The following is a 15,181-nucleotide window of genomic DNA, read 5'->3' as shown; positions in this document are numbered from 1 at the left end:
AACTTTTCAACTGTGAAGAGACCAGCTAGCATCTTTTTTCTCTCTCTCTCTTTATTCTAATGGTTTTTTCTTCTATCAGAACAAGCCAGTGACTTAAAACTTAAGTTTTAATTTTCCTGGGTAGTTTTCAAATGCACTCTTGATTTTTATCCCACATGCTTCTTGCACTTTGAAATAACTTGCAGTTCCCTTTAATTCTAAACTATTTGGTTTCCAGATCATTTCTCCAGTGATTTCAATAAAGAAAGATGTAGGTTGGAGCTTTGTTACAGCATAGATCATGTAAAAACCATCCTGCAGGTTTCCGTTACTCTTTCAGTTTTCCAGTGTTACGCAGGTGTTAAAGACGTGTTACTGTGTGTAAAGTATTTGGGAACGTGAGTGGAAACATGAGTGAAGCTGATCCCTCCGCGCTGCCCTCGTGTCTCACCGACAGGGGAAATGTAACGGTCATAAAAGTCAAGCTCATGTGCTGGCACATTTTGGCTATGGGACTCATGACCCAATTAAATTTTTCCTGGCTGCATATCTCTAGTCTTACTTTTAGAAAACCACATGGCACTTTTAAATAGGCCATTCAGCACAAGGGTTTCCTGTGACAGAGACCCTTTTGTACAGAACGGAAAAGAGTTTTTCCCTCAAAGACGAACATCTGACGTCTTTGTCTAAAAAAAAAAACCAATTTATTTTTTTTAATTTACAGTACAAATATTACATCAAACGTAAAGGAGCAGCATACATGGCGAGTGTTTCAGTAAGATTTGATCGTCACATTCAGCACCTCTCGAAGACTTTATAGAGATCAGGCAGGTTGGCGATCTGCAGCACCGTGCCGTCCTCACTGAAGCTCTTCGGAGGACTGAAGAGGGTCCGCAAACCTTTGAAGATGACGTGCTCGACTTTCCAACGCCAGGAGTTCCCCTCGGCTTCCTGAAACGTCACAAGAATTACACGTCACACTTGTCGATTTGGAGATTTTTTTTTTTCCATCGTTGAACCAAACGGTAGAAAAAGCTCGGCGTCCCCACCTGCTCCTCTCCAGGCTCCGCCTCCAGGATGTACTGCTTCCTGATGGAGTAGAACTGGCTGCACTCCTTGCTGAACCCTCTGAAGCAGTCCGTCTCATTGTCCCAGTTCACCTGCACAACAGCAGCACCCAGAGGCCTTCAGATACAACCCGTGTTTCCAGAGTCTTTGTCATAAAGGAGGACCGACTGTGGAAGACTTTACCTCGGTGGCCAGGCGCAGGATGAACATCGGGAGACCCTCCATGACGGGGGTGTATTTGTCAAGAAGAAGCGGCAGCCCGGTGAGATTTCCTTCCTGTGACGGACACACGTATACAACGTCAGCAGTGATAAAGGACTGAAAGGTTCGAAGACGGTGTCATCAGAGTAGGACGTTTGTGACCTGGTCTATCTCCACGGAGAAGTAGTCCTCCAGCATCTCGGCTTTTTTCTTCAAGAAGTCCACGATGTACTGAGCCAGGCCTTCCTTTGGACCATCCTCTTCACTCCAGCCGCTCTCCTCCGAGTCCAAAGCCAACATGGCCAGGTCATAAAGTGGAGCCGGTGTCTGAATACACACAAACAGCCGTTATCACCCGCGCAGAACATTCAAATCATTCACAACGTAAACTTTACTTACAGACAGTCTGAGTATGCCGAAGTTCCCAAAGTCGTAGATGAGGATCTGGAAGAAAAGTTCCTCGCTGGAACACAAAGAAAAAGCGAAATGAGGCCGTGAAGCGGCCGGTTGAGAAGATGTGAGCTGACCGGTGTTTCCTGCAGCTCTGACCTGAGCTTGGTGGTGTTGACCAGGTACAGTTTGGTGTGATGTTGGATCAGAGTCCACTGGGGATTGACGCAGCCCACAAACGAGTGGCTGTGCAGCATGTCTTGAAGACCTGAAGGGAAAAATCAGGCTGCGTTCGACTGCGTGTTCTGCTTTTCAAAATGCCCAAAGGACGAGGTGCGATCAAAAAGTTCAAACTGTTCCTGTTGCGCACGACCGGCGCGCAGCCCCAACGCGTACAGAGCAGCGGGAACTTTCATTAACACGTAGTCCGAGTTACGTCGGTCGGTCAACATCAGCGCCCGAGTTACACGTGTTTTTGCGACCACGGGGATGTTTGCATTCCCGGCATGCACCTGAAACTTGAGCAGAGAGGGCTCGTCTAATTTTGTGTAAACTTTTTGGGGGAACAGAAGTAAGTTGCAGGGAGTAAAATCCTGCAAGTAGGTGCGGTGGGGAGACACGATCGTGTCGTTGTGGACGGGAAACTTGCATTTTCAACACTATGTGAGCGTTGAACTTCCATCTCGCCACAGTTCAGGTTGTTTGCAAAACAAATGGGTTGGTCCTGGAGCTGACGCGCCCTCTGCTGTCCGGGACGGTGAAGTTCTGCCCGTCTTGAGAGGTGAACGTCGTTCAGAACAGCTCGCTGCTCCATTGCTTGTTGGCTTTCTGAAACGTTTGGATGTTTCTCTGCTCAAGTTTCAGTCCGTGGTGAAATCACAACGATGCACCAACCAGTGGTCACAAACCCACAACAGCAGCAGTCTCTCAACTTTTCGATCACACCTCGCGGTTCTCACGATGATGACCTGACAGATGCAATCTGAATGTTTTAAAGGGCCGTCGCACCTTTGTGCGTGTCCTCCGTGATCTCGGCTCTCAGCTCCTTGATGCTGCTCAGTTTGATGACTCGTCTCTTGGGCGTGGCCGCGGCCGTCCGGTCCTCGTCTTCCTCCTCCTGCTGCTGCTCCTTCCTCGGTCGCTTCCTGCCTCGCCGTGAGTAAACACAACACTGCTGTCACTCTGCGTGTCTACAGACAGTAACTCACAGGATTTAATGGGCTGTAAAGATGTTTGCACACTTTATCGCACACTTGAAGAGCAGCAGATACTTCAAGTCTTGCCGTGATAAAAGCAGCATGTACTTGATAAGTTGAGGACTACTCTGTTGGCCACTAGGGGGCAGAGGAAATCCACAAGTTAGTGACTAAATTACACATTAAACCGTTTGTTCGTCTGGTGGGTGTTTCTGGCCATCTGACAAGTGAACTTGTCTGTTTTCTGTCTGCTGTTTGGTGCTGGGCAGGCAGGTGCTGGACAAATTATATCAGAAGCTTTAGCAGAAAACTGGATCAAATCTGGAAGAAATCTGTGGGTTCTCCAGTGTAACAAATTTAAAGTGACAACCACAGAAATCCCTCGACAGTACTCGCTGTCATACTGAACTCTGATAACATGCAAATACATGAACCGTTAGTAGCAGGTAAACACAGAGGCATTTGTTGCTGATTGGCCTCCGGGCAGATGACGTCATTCATCGGGAATGACACATGTTTACTTTCACACTCTTCTTCCTGCTCTCTTACTCAACTCACTGCTGCAGGTCAATGTTCAGATTTATTCACCGTGCCGTCAGTCAGTGTCTTGATCTCACTTGTGTCAGGATTACTCACCACGGCAGTGACTGAACTTCTGCTGACAACTCATACTGACTCACAGGAAATAAATCAATCACCTTTGATCACTGCGTTCTTCCTCGCCTTTTGCCACCGCTGCTTCCTGCTCCACCAGAGCCTCCAGCATGTCTGCATCATCGGCATCGTTCATCTCAGCGCAGTCCGGCTCGGTGGTTTGAGTCTCCCCGCTGCTGCTGCTGCGACCGGCCGGCTCGGACTCGGACTCGGACTCGGGAGGAGGCTTCTCTTTGGGCTGGAGGAACGCATCCAGCTTCTGCGCCCGACAGTCGGTCCTCACCATCTGGTGTGCGTAGACTCGCTCACTGGACTCGGCTGAGGAGTTGGAGGCTTTGACCTCAGTGCCGCCGGAGACAGAGAGTCCTGGAAGCAACGTCTGCACGGAGACAGTTTGGACAAATACTGAAGAAGTGACTGATGACGTGTTGCCGTAATAATATATAATATATAATATATAGAGATCTGCCGTGACTGTGGATCCAGTCACATCATACCTGAGTGAAATATGTGCGTGAGGAGTTGGAGCCCAGCAGTTTGCTCTCGATGTGTTTCTGGACGCTCTCGATGACGCTGTCCTCATGCAGGAAGTGCACCTCGTGTTTCGTAGGATGAACATTCACGTCTACGTTGTGCGGAGCGATTTCTAGGCTGCAACGATTAAAGAGCACCGGTGAAGATAAGATGAGTTATAACAGAATCAGTTATCGGTTAACAGCTAATCAAGTGGAACAGCTACCTGAGGTACAGAAAGGGGTGCGTGTTCTTGGGGAGGTACGCCGCATAAACCGTCTCGATCGCTTTCTTCAAAGCGCTCGACTCCACCAGACGATCTGAGACGGATCACAGCCTTCATTTAACACGGTGCCAACAAGCTTACGTTCTCTCGGCCGTGTTATCCGGGAAGTTTGATCTGCGCCACGTACGGTTGATGAACAGGATCAGGATGCACTTCTTGACTGAGTAGTTTGCGTTCGAGACGTAGCCTTTCATCTTGTAGGCGAGCTTCTGATCTTCACAGCCAACTTCGATCAGCTCCCTGAGAACGTAGCGCAGAGGCAGTCGTGCGGTCAGCGCCGAGGGGATACGAGGTCACATGACAGCAGAGCTCATCAAAGCATATCTGCAGGAATACCTGCTGACTGCGTTGCCAAAAACTCCTCTGATATTATCCACCACAGACGCGCTGGGTAGAGTCCTCACGTCTGCCACCGTCTCGCCTTGCTGGAAAAGGAAACAGAAGTCACTGAACAGACAGCAGGAGAAATAATGACGTTCGTCGAGCCAAGGAAATTCTGTGTGGACTTAAAATGTAGTAAATAGATTTTTATATCATACGACAGAGAAACATTTTATTTAAATATTTTTTTTAGTCCCACAAACCACCTCTATAGTTTTACATCTCGTGTCTTAAGCTTCTCTCTGGAGCCACCAAGAGCAGGCTGTTTTGTATCTGTGATGTCAATGACCCTCTCTTCTGATTGGATGACTCTTTTCTGAGTGACGCATGCCGAAGCCAATCACTGGTTTTCTCTGGTCTCCTAGCGTCCCTCGTAAACTGGGCTGTGTTGACGGAGGACATGCGACCCGAGCGTGAGTTTGTGACATCACAAACTTAACTAAGTCCAAACATTACAGTTGCTGAATACAGACTGTGTACATTTCTCTGTGGATGAAGCATTTGTCCTTTTCACACAGAACCAAGACACTGCTTTATAGTCAAAAAAGAAATGGAAATCTGAATCTATACAATAACAGAGACCTTTAAAAAGGGTTGCAATGGGTAGCAAAGATGCTATTTGCAATGACTGACTCAGGGAGGGAATCAACCAAGCCTGATGAAGTACAAGGAATGAAATAAAAATGGCATGTTTTACATGATCTAAGTTAGTTTCTTATTGAGCCCAGTGAATGTGTACATTTTGAAAAGCTTCATATTTCATGTCTGCATCTCATCATATCAGATATTGGCAAAAAAAAAAGTTGAATATGGTACATCCCTAAAAATAGTGATACCTTTATGGCGAGTGAAAATGTGGAGCCAATCACGGTCAACTTCCCATTTCAAAATATTGATGCCCGAGTCAGATGAAAGAAAAAAAGAAGCAGCACATCTCACCTTTTTGACGGAGAAACTTTTTCCTGAGTTGTGTATGGCGTACCTTCAGAGGAACATGACAACATTCACATCAGACAAGAACTTATCCAAACAAATCATGTGAGGAGCAGAAGTCCTGCGACACGAGAGGTGAAGCCCCGACCTGCTGATGACCTCTACGATCCTGGAGTACTCGTCACTGGGGCTCTTTAAAGCTTTCCTCCTGGTGGACACGTTGTAGAAAAGGTCCTCCACCTGCAGCCGATAACAAGACACGTTTCTCAGCATTCGCAAACGTCTTTCTTTAAAAGCTGATGCGTCCCAAGAACTTACAAGAATCTGCGTCCCCTGGTTGCCGGCACACGGTTTTGGAGGACCTTTAAGTTTGCTGTCGCTGTAGCTCGCTCTGCACAATGAGAGAATGAGCACATTAGAGACACCGTGGTTCCTTTCGGTCTGTTATCCTGCGCATGCAATCCTCAGTGCAACAGTAGAGGAGATGAGTGAACCACAGTTTAAAATGTGATGATACCTGTAAGCACACTTGGCATCAGCTGTCTTCGTGGTTAGGGTCACATGGGCGACGTGGCTGATACTAGCGAGGGCCTGCAGACACACACGTCACACGTGATGCACAACAAGGTTTGTCTTCGTTTAATACTCTGAAGGCTGAAGCCGCCGCACGGCTCGGTGAGCAGCGACGCTCACCTCGCCTCTGAATCCGTAGGTTGCGATAGCTGAGAGGTCCTCGAACGTCTGGAGTTTGCTGGTGGTGAACCTTTCGCAAACGATTTCCATGTCCTCCTTCTGTGTTTGAGAAAGACAGTTCGGTCAGAAAACAGCAGAGAACACAAACTCTCCCGAACTTAAACCGGATCCCAACGGGGCACCGAGGAGCTGTTTTACGCTGGAGATATATTTTATTTTTAACCACACGTTTGCGTGGACAACCAGGTATGTCCTGAACATTATTGTTAGCATACTCGCCTGTGTACATTGTGTGTTGTTGGAGGATTACAACAACACACTAGAGGGCACAGCAGAGCACCAAAAACACCGACAGATCATCCCGATTTGCGTCATGTAAACAATAAACACGGTGACGTAACTGTATTTTTTTGTGGGAATCAGCCGGCTCAGACATCTGACTTTCCAACTTTTTCTGCCCTGACTGTGTAAGATTTCTTTCCATTTATATTTCCTCATTAGCTTCTACGATGGTACTGATGCTATTCTGAAAAGCATAAATTGTCACTGCAGCATCAATCACACATCATACAGTGCGGGTAATTGCAGATTTCATCTGTTAGCTCGGCCTCCAAACTTTCAGCCCTTGTGTCTCTGGTTTTGTGCCCAGTGATCCCGTCACATCCCCAAACTCTCCATGGGTCTTTAGACTCTGAGGATATGCTTTGGTGGTTATTAATCGTATGCGTTAATTCTAATCAACTAGAAGATAAAAACACACGGTACAGCCACCCAAACAAAGGGGGCAGGCCCCCCCCCCGCCCCACCCACCCCTGTGGGCGCCCCTGTCACCCACCCTGATGCCAGTCCCGTTGTCCTGAATCTGAAGGAGCTTCAGTCCGCCGTCTTTCACGGTCACCTGAATGTTGGTGGACTTTGCATCCAAACTGGAACATGTTAAGACACAAACAGTCATGTTACATGTTAACTTGAATTATCACAGGACAGCTGCTGCGTTGAACGTGTCGACATGACGTAAACACCGGTGGCTCCTCCACTACATCACCACGTTATTCCTCCCACTGCTGATGTTGAATTGCTAACATCAGTTCACTCTCTTATGAAGATTGGATTTAACACGTCGAGAGTCAGATACCAGTTTTCAATCATTTCTTTGACGGCGTTGGCAGGACGCTGGATAACTTCTCCTGCAGCGATACGGTTGACGACAGTCTCGTCGAGCCTCCGGATAACTCCCGCCATGTTTACAGAGCTGCTGACTTCGTGTCAGGGTAGTTTAACAGCAGCTAATAACCGTGAATACACGTACGTGCAGATTAAAGATGTATAATCAGGCTAAAATACAACTTTACTTCTTGTACAAGAATCAGAATCTGACAGAAAAACGCATGCGACCAAAGAGCAGAAAAATAACAGACGTCTCACTCTCCCTCCAAACGTCAAAGCATAGCGGAAGTCAACATATCAAGCTCTCAAATTCTCCCAGTAACCGTTATAATAAAGCTTGATTAAAAAAAACATATTCCTAGAAGATGCTAAAAGTAAGTAAGTTTTGTTGTTATTGTTTTTGTTTTTTTAATCTTATTGTTGATAAAAAAAATAATAATGCTGTTTCAAGTATGAGCTGCCCTTTCTCGCGATGAAGTGAGGCGTCTTTCCGGTAATACACAACCTTTGATGACAGCGCGGGGAGACGCTGCGGAGGCGGGGCTGCGTCGTTGCCGTAGGTGAACGTCTGACGTCATCCGCTGAAAGTCTTCTTCACTGGTAAATATTTTTGAAACAACGCAGCACAGCGCCGCCAAACAATGGAGTAATTGTGCTTTTTCTATCAAAAACATTTTTTAGCACTCCACATTACACGTCACATTTTGCCAATAAGCAAAATTAATCAAAGCTATTTTTCATCGATATTATTTTGGACATAATACAGCGTGCTATCGTCATAAGATGGCAGATTTTTTTTGTTTGAGAAATAATGAAATTAATTCTGTTATCACTCATATCAATGTATATTCTTTTCTTTAGGATGTCTTGGCATCATATATATGCCTGATGGTGAGGGAACTGTCACCCCCTGGCGAAAGTATATTTTCCTTGATCTAAAAGAAAAGTCAGAGTTTAAAAATCTCTTTCAGAGAACAGCACGTGTCCCAACAACCATGTTTTTCAAAAGTTACAGAATGGTTGTGAAGCTTATGTTAATATACAATAGACTACAGTGCAAAACTTAAGCTTTTCAGATTTTGTTTTATTCTTATCCATCATACAAAACCATCAGTGATGCATCTCATTGGCTGTAAATTCACTCTGCAGCTTCACAATGACTTCAGTTAATCTTCCAGTGAAGAATTTAGTGTAAAACAGTCAGAAGTCCACGTTCCAGTTCCTTTAATTTATATTCACAGCATTCCAACAATAACCCTAAGTGGGTTCAGTCTCACCAGAAGATATAACCCATAAAGGCAGGATCTGTAGTGTTTACTATGTAATGTGAGATAAATAAACTTCGTAATAAGGAGAATTCAATATTTCAACATATTTTAAAATGTACAACTATCTTAACAAGTGTTAACAGTTTTTTTTGTCTTTCCTTTTTCTGCATGTCCACTTATAAAAGCTTCTCTGTAATCTTCAACTGTGCACAAAGTTGGCCAGACCACATATGAGTCTGCATTCCTCAGAGCCACATGTTTTCTTGTGGGGAGGTTTTTATATGCAGAACTGTGGCCGTCCATCATCTGGAAAAAGTACAAATGTTCCCAGAGATATTTTACTAGGATGTGTCATTAAATGAAAAGTAATCTTACATTAATCCTCTGTGAATATTGCAGAATATTCCAAAGCTATATTGCCAGGTTGCTAAACTATGGCCTCAGGGAGGATGACCTCAACCGAATAAAATGCTGCCAGTGTAGGCTGTCCAAGGAGTGGCGCTGTTTGAATTTTATGACCGGGCAGATTATGCAGTCCAACCTGAAATACAGTTTTGGCTTAATAGACTCGTCAGAGGAACAAACTATCCTCAAACACCTGCAGGTAACTATTCGCATTTCAAATGACTATTTTTATTTAATGTTTTAGTTTATCATATTCAGCAGTCTCCTACTATATATATATATATATATATATATATATATATATATATATATATATATACAATAGTAAATATGAGTGCAGGGAAAGAAAAAGTAAAGGTCCACATCAGTAAGTCTCTACAGTAGAACTCGACTGATACTGGATATTTGGGGCCAATTCCAATACAGATATAGGCATCTGTTGTCTGTTATTTATATATATATATATATATATATATATACAGTATACACACTCTATGCAGAGTCAATATAACACACATGAAAAGTTCCGCCACAAGATCATGTACAGTCAAATATGGATCTTTAGAAAGCTTTTATTAATGTTCCATTCAAGGTGAGAAACAGGCTGAGCCTACACTCTGATGCAGCAACATAATACTTCTCACCTGTCATCCTTCTCCATATTGTAAATCCCATCACATTCAGGGCCAGCGTCTGAACCACGCTGTGTTTGGAACCTATTCCACATTTTATTCAAACTGATAAGCCCATACAGGCAGCCCTGAGAGCTGACTTAGCACAACGGAGAAGTTTGGCTGCCTGTTGTGCTGCTTTTTCAGCCTTTGCCAACACGACTTCAGGGCCATGAACCAACTAAGCACAGGCAGGCACAAAAGAACACTGCACAACCTGAAAGGTCACTGGAAGTGTGAAAGCAAGCCACTCACAAAGAAATGCCAGACATGTAACTCTGTGCCAATCTGCAGCTGAAACCTCAGGACTCACCCAGAAAGAGAGCAGTGACATCACTATGATGTCAGGCACATTTTCCTACATTAACTGTAGGAAAATCATTGAGTCCAGATGTTTGCTGTACTTCACTCAAGTGACTCCACCTCTCCCTTCAGGCCCGAGGAAAAGCTATTGTTGTGTCTTTGCATCTAAGATGTATGGGGCGGGAAATGATGTCTGTCCTGGGTCATGTGTCGCTGACTCGATGCGGGACATTCCAGTATAACACTGCAGGATGTGTCACAGGATACAATACAATGGAGCTGGAAATAACTCAGGAATTAAGGAAAAGTTAATGTAAGCGAGACACCATTACAAAATGCACAGTGTACTGTCAGGAAGCACTAGTTATGACATCACTGTCTCCATCCAGCTTGTGTAAATTTACTTTTTGAAGGCTGTCTTATGGCTGGGTGGGGTCAGAACTGGTTGTATACCTCTCAGGTCAATTAAAGCTTTGTTTGTTTTTTTCTTCCACTCCTCATAGAGTGTATCTACTTCCTTTTACTGTAACGTGGAGTCACTGACTGATTACATCTGCTTCAAGCAGCTGCCACTCCTGTGGCGATCCGCCACACGTAAAGACAGGCACACAAAAGAACACACAAACACACACTTGACGTAAAAATACATGCACAAGGTTTCTAGAAATAAAGTTTTAGTGCAAATCTCTTGCATTGACCCACAGATCCACAGAGCAGATCCACTTTAAATACTGTACAGTCAACAAGCAAAATGAGAGTCAAATTAGATGCACACCTGCTGCTGAGCAGTGCGTTAACTGTGTGAAACAAGGTCAGCATTCAGTTGCAGCAATGGGCCCAGCAGAAACACCAATACAACTTGCAACCATTCCACACCTTCACGCTGCTGTGTCTCCACATTCCTCACTGACAAGAGCCTGTTGTTTCCACTGCTGTGGTTTTGTCTCACCTGTGTGTTTACGTCTGCTCCTTTCTCCACCAGGGAGGTGATGATCTCCTGCCGGACACCCGCAGAGCTGCAGAGTGATCGCAGAGCTGCAGAGTGATCAGACTTGGTGACAGAGGGCTGAAAGTATCTGTGCAGCATGTCTTGGAGACACAAAACGTTGTGGCAATGCAATCATCTGTGGTATTTGTTATGGCCTCCCCAAGTGACAAATATAGAGGAGCTTGTCTTTCCTCTGATGATAAGGGCGGCTGCTCACACATTGACTTCTGAAATCAAATTAGATGAGTTCTCTTCTACTTTTTAAAATCATATCCAACAATCTAATTAACTCAATCGCTGGCAGATTGAATAGTTTTGGACTATGAGGAACTGCCAGTCATCACCAAACAGCAAGTTCAAGTGCTATGACTTGTGCCCATATGCAACTGTGTTAATTGATTTCAACCCTCATTATCTAGACAAGCATTATCTCACCTCCTTGAGAACTGCTAAGACTTCCTGCGCCCCTCCATCAAATGATGCATCCAGAAAATGGATTCAGCAGCTGCTCTTTGTCCCTTTTTTCTTTTGTTTTCCCATCCTCTTCCTTCTCCGGTGGCAACCTTCCTCCTCCAACTCTCTCCTTATCAGCAGGACAACAGCTTCGAGATGTGTTAACAAAACAAAACATGAACACATATTTTCCTGCAGAAACATAAAAGCAGTGGAGATGTACTGAACGTATAACGATAGGGGATCAATAAGGCTATTACTTTTTTATCCCGTGGGGGACATTGTCACCAGATTACATGAAAATCCATCCAGTGATTGAATTTATTCCAGTCAACATCGTGGTGGCACCAGAGGACAAATCAAGGCATCACCACAGTCAGTAGAATCCATCCTCTGTGGCTCATCAATCTACATACAAAATTTCATTGTAATCCATTAAATAAACCAACTAGTGTTCCCATATCTAGAACCATGTTGCTCGTGTGGCTAAAAAACATCCCTAGTTTAGGCATGTGCCCACATTAAAAAGAAGACCTGTCAACACTTGCTCAGCCCAACCCTCCAATTTAAGGAAAGCTTTTAGGTTCACCATTAAAGTATTTTGTGGACATGTATTGCTTTAAAGTCACACAGAACTGTCTCCAGCTCTGCTTGGAACATTTCAATTTGAGGATTCTTTGAATATTATTTAGGCAGACCACCTATCCTTCATGTTAAACTACTTTTTATGAACCATGTGCTCACCATTGTGCTACTGACTGACCTATTGGGAGCTCAATGGTTCTGTTTTGCTGTCACGCTGAATGGTCATTGAATCCCAATCCTCTTAGACTGACCTCTGTTAAATTTGTACTGGCCTGTAAAGATGTTGACAGTTGCTCCACAGGATAATATCCTTTATTGATGTGTGCAGAACCCTCAGTTTGACTAAATGTACTATTTTCAGTCAAATCTCTCTTAAATCTGATCCAGGGATATCACAGTCTGTCGAACAAGGATGCAGAGAAAGAACTGTTCCACTCAAGACTTTAAACAAACCAGATTTATTCTTCAAAGCCTCTGTGTGGACGCAGTTATCAGCTCAATCTGATCCACTATGTCGTGTACTATACGTTTACTACAAGAGATACTGCTTCTTTGTTCCCTCTTCACAGTAGCGTTTTGCTTTAGCCGTCATCGTGTTATCACATCCTGCGAATCCTACTAGTTGCACATTGTGTTTGATTCACACATTCCTGGTGATGTTTTGTGGAGGAGGAAAGCTCTAAATCAGTGCTACGGGCCAAGTTCAAGTTTCATAATCCGAGCTGTCAGTCATAAACCCCAAAGACATCAAACAAAATGTGTTTCTTTCAGTGAGTTACAGGAGTGCAGCAGTGAATGCGACAGATCGGTATATAGTGTAGCAACTATCGATGATCTGAGTGAGCATACATTTTTATGTTTCAATTCTAATTGCGCCTCTGTGTGCCTTGGGCTGTGCCTGAAGGAAACAATGAGGGATTGTCTTCAAGTCTTCACTTGAGCAGCGACGTTGCCTCACTTCCTTTAGTTTGGTTACATCAGATTTTGTCCTGACTTGGCTATTTTAGGTCTGAGAGCACAGCAACCCTTAAAGGAAAATCACTGTGTTTGGCCTCTATCTCTCTCCTTTCAGGGTTTAACTAAACATGGGCTGTGAGGTCTTCTCCTGGAATCCCTGATGGCCTTCCTCCAACCTCTAATCTGGATTTCCACATCAGCACTCTCACAAAACCACAAAGTAAAGACACATCACAGCCTGTCGGGTGAATTTCAGTCAATTATATATGACACAAGAGAGATCGTTAATGAAACATGAAAAGAAGCCAAAGACTGAATGTTGGCACGAGAAACCTGTTTTACTTTGAGGCTTTGCCCTGGCCAACTTAGGATGCGCCACTCTTTTGTTTGTGTTTACATGACTGTACCTTAATCAATGGATGGAGGGCAGTCCTTCAAATAATTAGCCTCACCAAGTGCTTCTATTGTTTGTTGACATCCTCATCATCACAGGAAGAAGTTTGAGGTTAACTCATGGAGATGTTTTCTTTGTCACAAGACAGGTTTAAATAAAACACTCTTTACACTGTTAGTACAGGTTTGTTGTCTGATATCGTTCTGTTAGGTGCTCTTTTTTTCCTTTGCCCCTACTATGTATGTTATTAATATTCATATGAAAATGTATCTAGCTTGCAACTCCACGTGATTATCGGTGAAAAATCCTATAATAGCCAATAAGAATTACACTTAATTATCTATTACTATTCATCTTCCACCTCCAAAGTTAATTACAATTAGGGTGGATTTCTTAATGCCTATGATTAGGCGCCACCCTTTTTTAAAATACTGTCCCATACTTATGATCTTCATCAATGGCGTTTATAAGCAGGGCTGGATTGATCTGCTACAGGGACCCACGGCAAAAATTAAACGTGGGCGCCAACTGAACATTTAAGTTTTTTGCATATGCAGAAATGATTAATTACTTTGAGGTAGTTTGACTAAGGAAACATTAATCTAGGAATATGCACCATATACGCAAAATATTAACTGAAATAATAAACTTATTTTTAAATTGGGGCCCCTGTACATCAACCATTGGTTTGTGAACAGCTGTTATGAAGCCTCGAGTTGGGATATCGGTCGTCGCCATCTTGCTGGTTCGGAGCGATTTTGAAGGAGACGTGACCACCAGGACACCACGCCTGCCCATGATAGTGGAAATCTGACTCCACCACAGGCCTGTCAATCAAACAGACATGCCCCCAAAAACTGTTTTTTCAATCTTATTTTCTAATCAATGATGGGATTATTTTCAGACTGACCATTAGAAAAATGAATAAAACGGAGTGACTTTAGCAACACCTAAATAAGGTGGAAAAAAATGTATTGACTACATAATTCATGAGAGAATTTCAATGGGAGCCTATTGGAGCTGGAGGCTTTTTGGAGCCAACCCCCTGGTGGCACTCGGTGGTATTGCACTTTGAGGCACTTTTGCATTGGCTTTCAGAACCAGAAACTATATCCATTTTTACATACAACTATGGCTGCAGCAATTATTGTTTAGCAGAAAAATTGTCAAACGATGACATAATGGCATCTTTAATCTGAAGCCTTTGGGTGCTGTCAAGGCCTGGAGTCCAATATACTGCTATAGCCTATCAGCAATCCAGTAATGGCTTTGTCAATGGCTTTTTATAACCTGGCAAACCCTCTCTGGCAAGTCTTTCTTATTAGTAGCAAATCATTGATCTAAAAAGCAGTAGTAAAGTAATTACGTATTAATAAAGCCTGTGATGTAGCTTCTTTTTTAAAAATCATAGCTCTTCTCTTCTGTAATTTAAAACAATGACACATTCAAACGTGAAAATTAAAAAAGAATGAAATGAGTGATCATGTATTATGCAACACATTGATGAGTAGGTGTTTCAAGGAGCAGCCAAGCATCGCCGGATGCTTCGATAATGAGGCAGTAATCAGCAGTAGTTAGTGAGGAGTTAGATAAGAGAGGAGCGGAGGTCAGATGCTGTGAGGAGCTGTGAGGAGCAGTGAGGAGCTGTGAGGAGCAGTGAGGAGCTGTGAGGAGCTGTGAGGAGCAGTGAGGAGCT

General features: G+C 43.9%; 1 protein-coding gene across 1 annotated transcript; it reads right to left on the bottom strand.

Annotated features, from left to right (window-relative positions):
- Nucleotides 1–692: 692 nt before the first annotated feature.
- mlh1 (mutL homolog 1, colon cancer, nonpolyposis type 2 (E. coli)) lies at nt 693–7,676 on the bottom strand. The gene is made up of 19 exons (XM_069690011.1): nt 7,430–7,676; nt 7,130–7,220; nt 6,295–6,393; nt 6,119–6,192; nt 5,920–5,992; nt 5,750–5,841; nt 5,608–5,650; nt 4,624–4,712; nt 4,415–4,527; nt 4,228–4,321; nt 3,986–4,139; nt 3,533–3,867; nt 2,647–2,783; nt 1,798–1,906; nt 1,648–1,711; nt 1,411–1,575; nt 1,231–1,323; nt 1,029–1,139; nt 693–930 (listed from the first exon to the last, which is right to left on the bottom strand). Exons 1-19 carry the CDS (start codon nt 7,534–7,536, stop codon nt 775–777), a joined length of 2,199 nt encoding a protein of 732 aa, XP_069546112.1. The 5' UTR covers nt 7,537–7,676; the 3' UTR covers nt 693–774.
- Between the last annotated feature and the right edge of the window lie 7,505 nt (nt 7,677–15,181).

Source organism: Brachyistius frenatus, unplaced genomic scaffold (assembly GCF_029030835.1).
Source record: "Brachyistius frenatus isolate BFR_SWC_R1_liver_20210118 unplaced genomic scaffold, ASM2903083v1 Contig_8, whole genome shotgun sequence".
NCBI classification, from domain to species: domain Eukaryota; kingdom Metazoa; phylum Chordata; class Actinopteri; family Embiotocidae; genus Brachyistius; species Brachyistius frenatus.
This window is presented reverse-complemented; position numbering and strand designations above follow the sequence as displayed.

What these genes read in the sequence shown, in the direction of transcription:
- mlh1 (XM_069690011.1), bottom strand. Translation starts at nt 7,536, where the DNA reads ATGGCGGGAGTTATCCGGAGGCTCGACGAGACTGTCGTCAACCGTATC. An exon ending in AAAGTTTCTCCGTCAAAAAG is followed by an intron (nt 4,713 to 5,607) that starts GTGAGATGTGCT and finishes TTCCTTTTCCAG; the next exon opens with CAAGGCGAGACGGTGGCAGA. An exon ending in TTTGGCAACGCAGTCAGCAG is followed by an intron (nt 4,528 to 4,623) that starts GTATTCCTGCAG and finishes CTACGTTCTCAG; the next exon opens with GGAGCTGATCGAAGTTGGCT.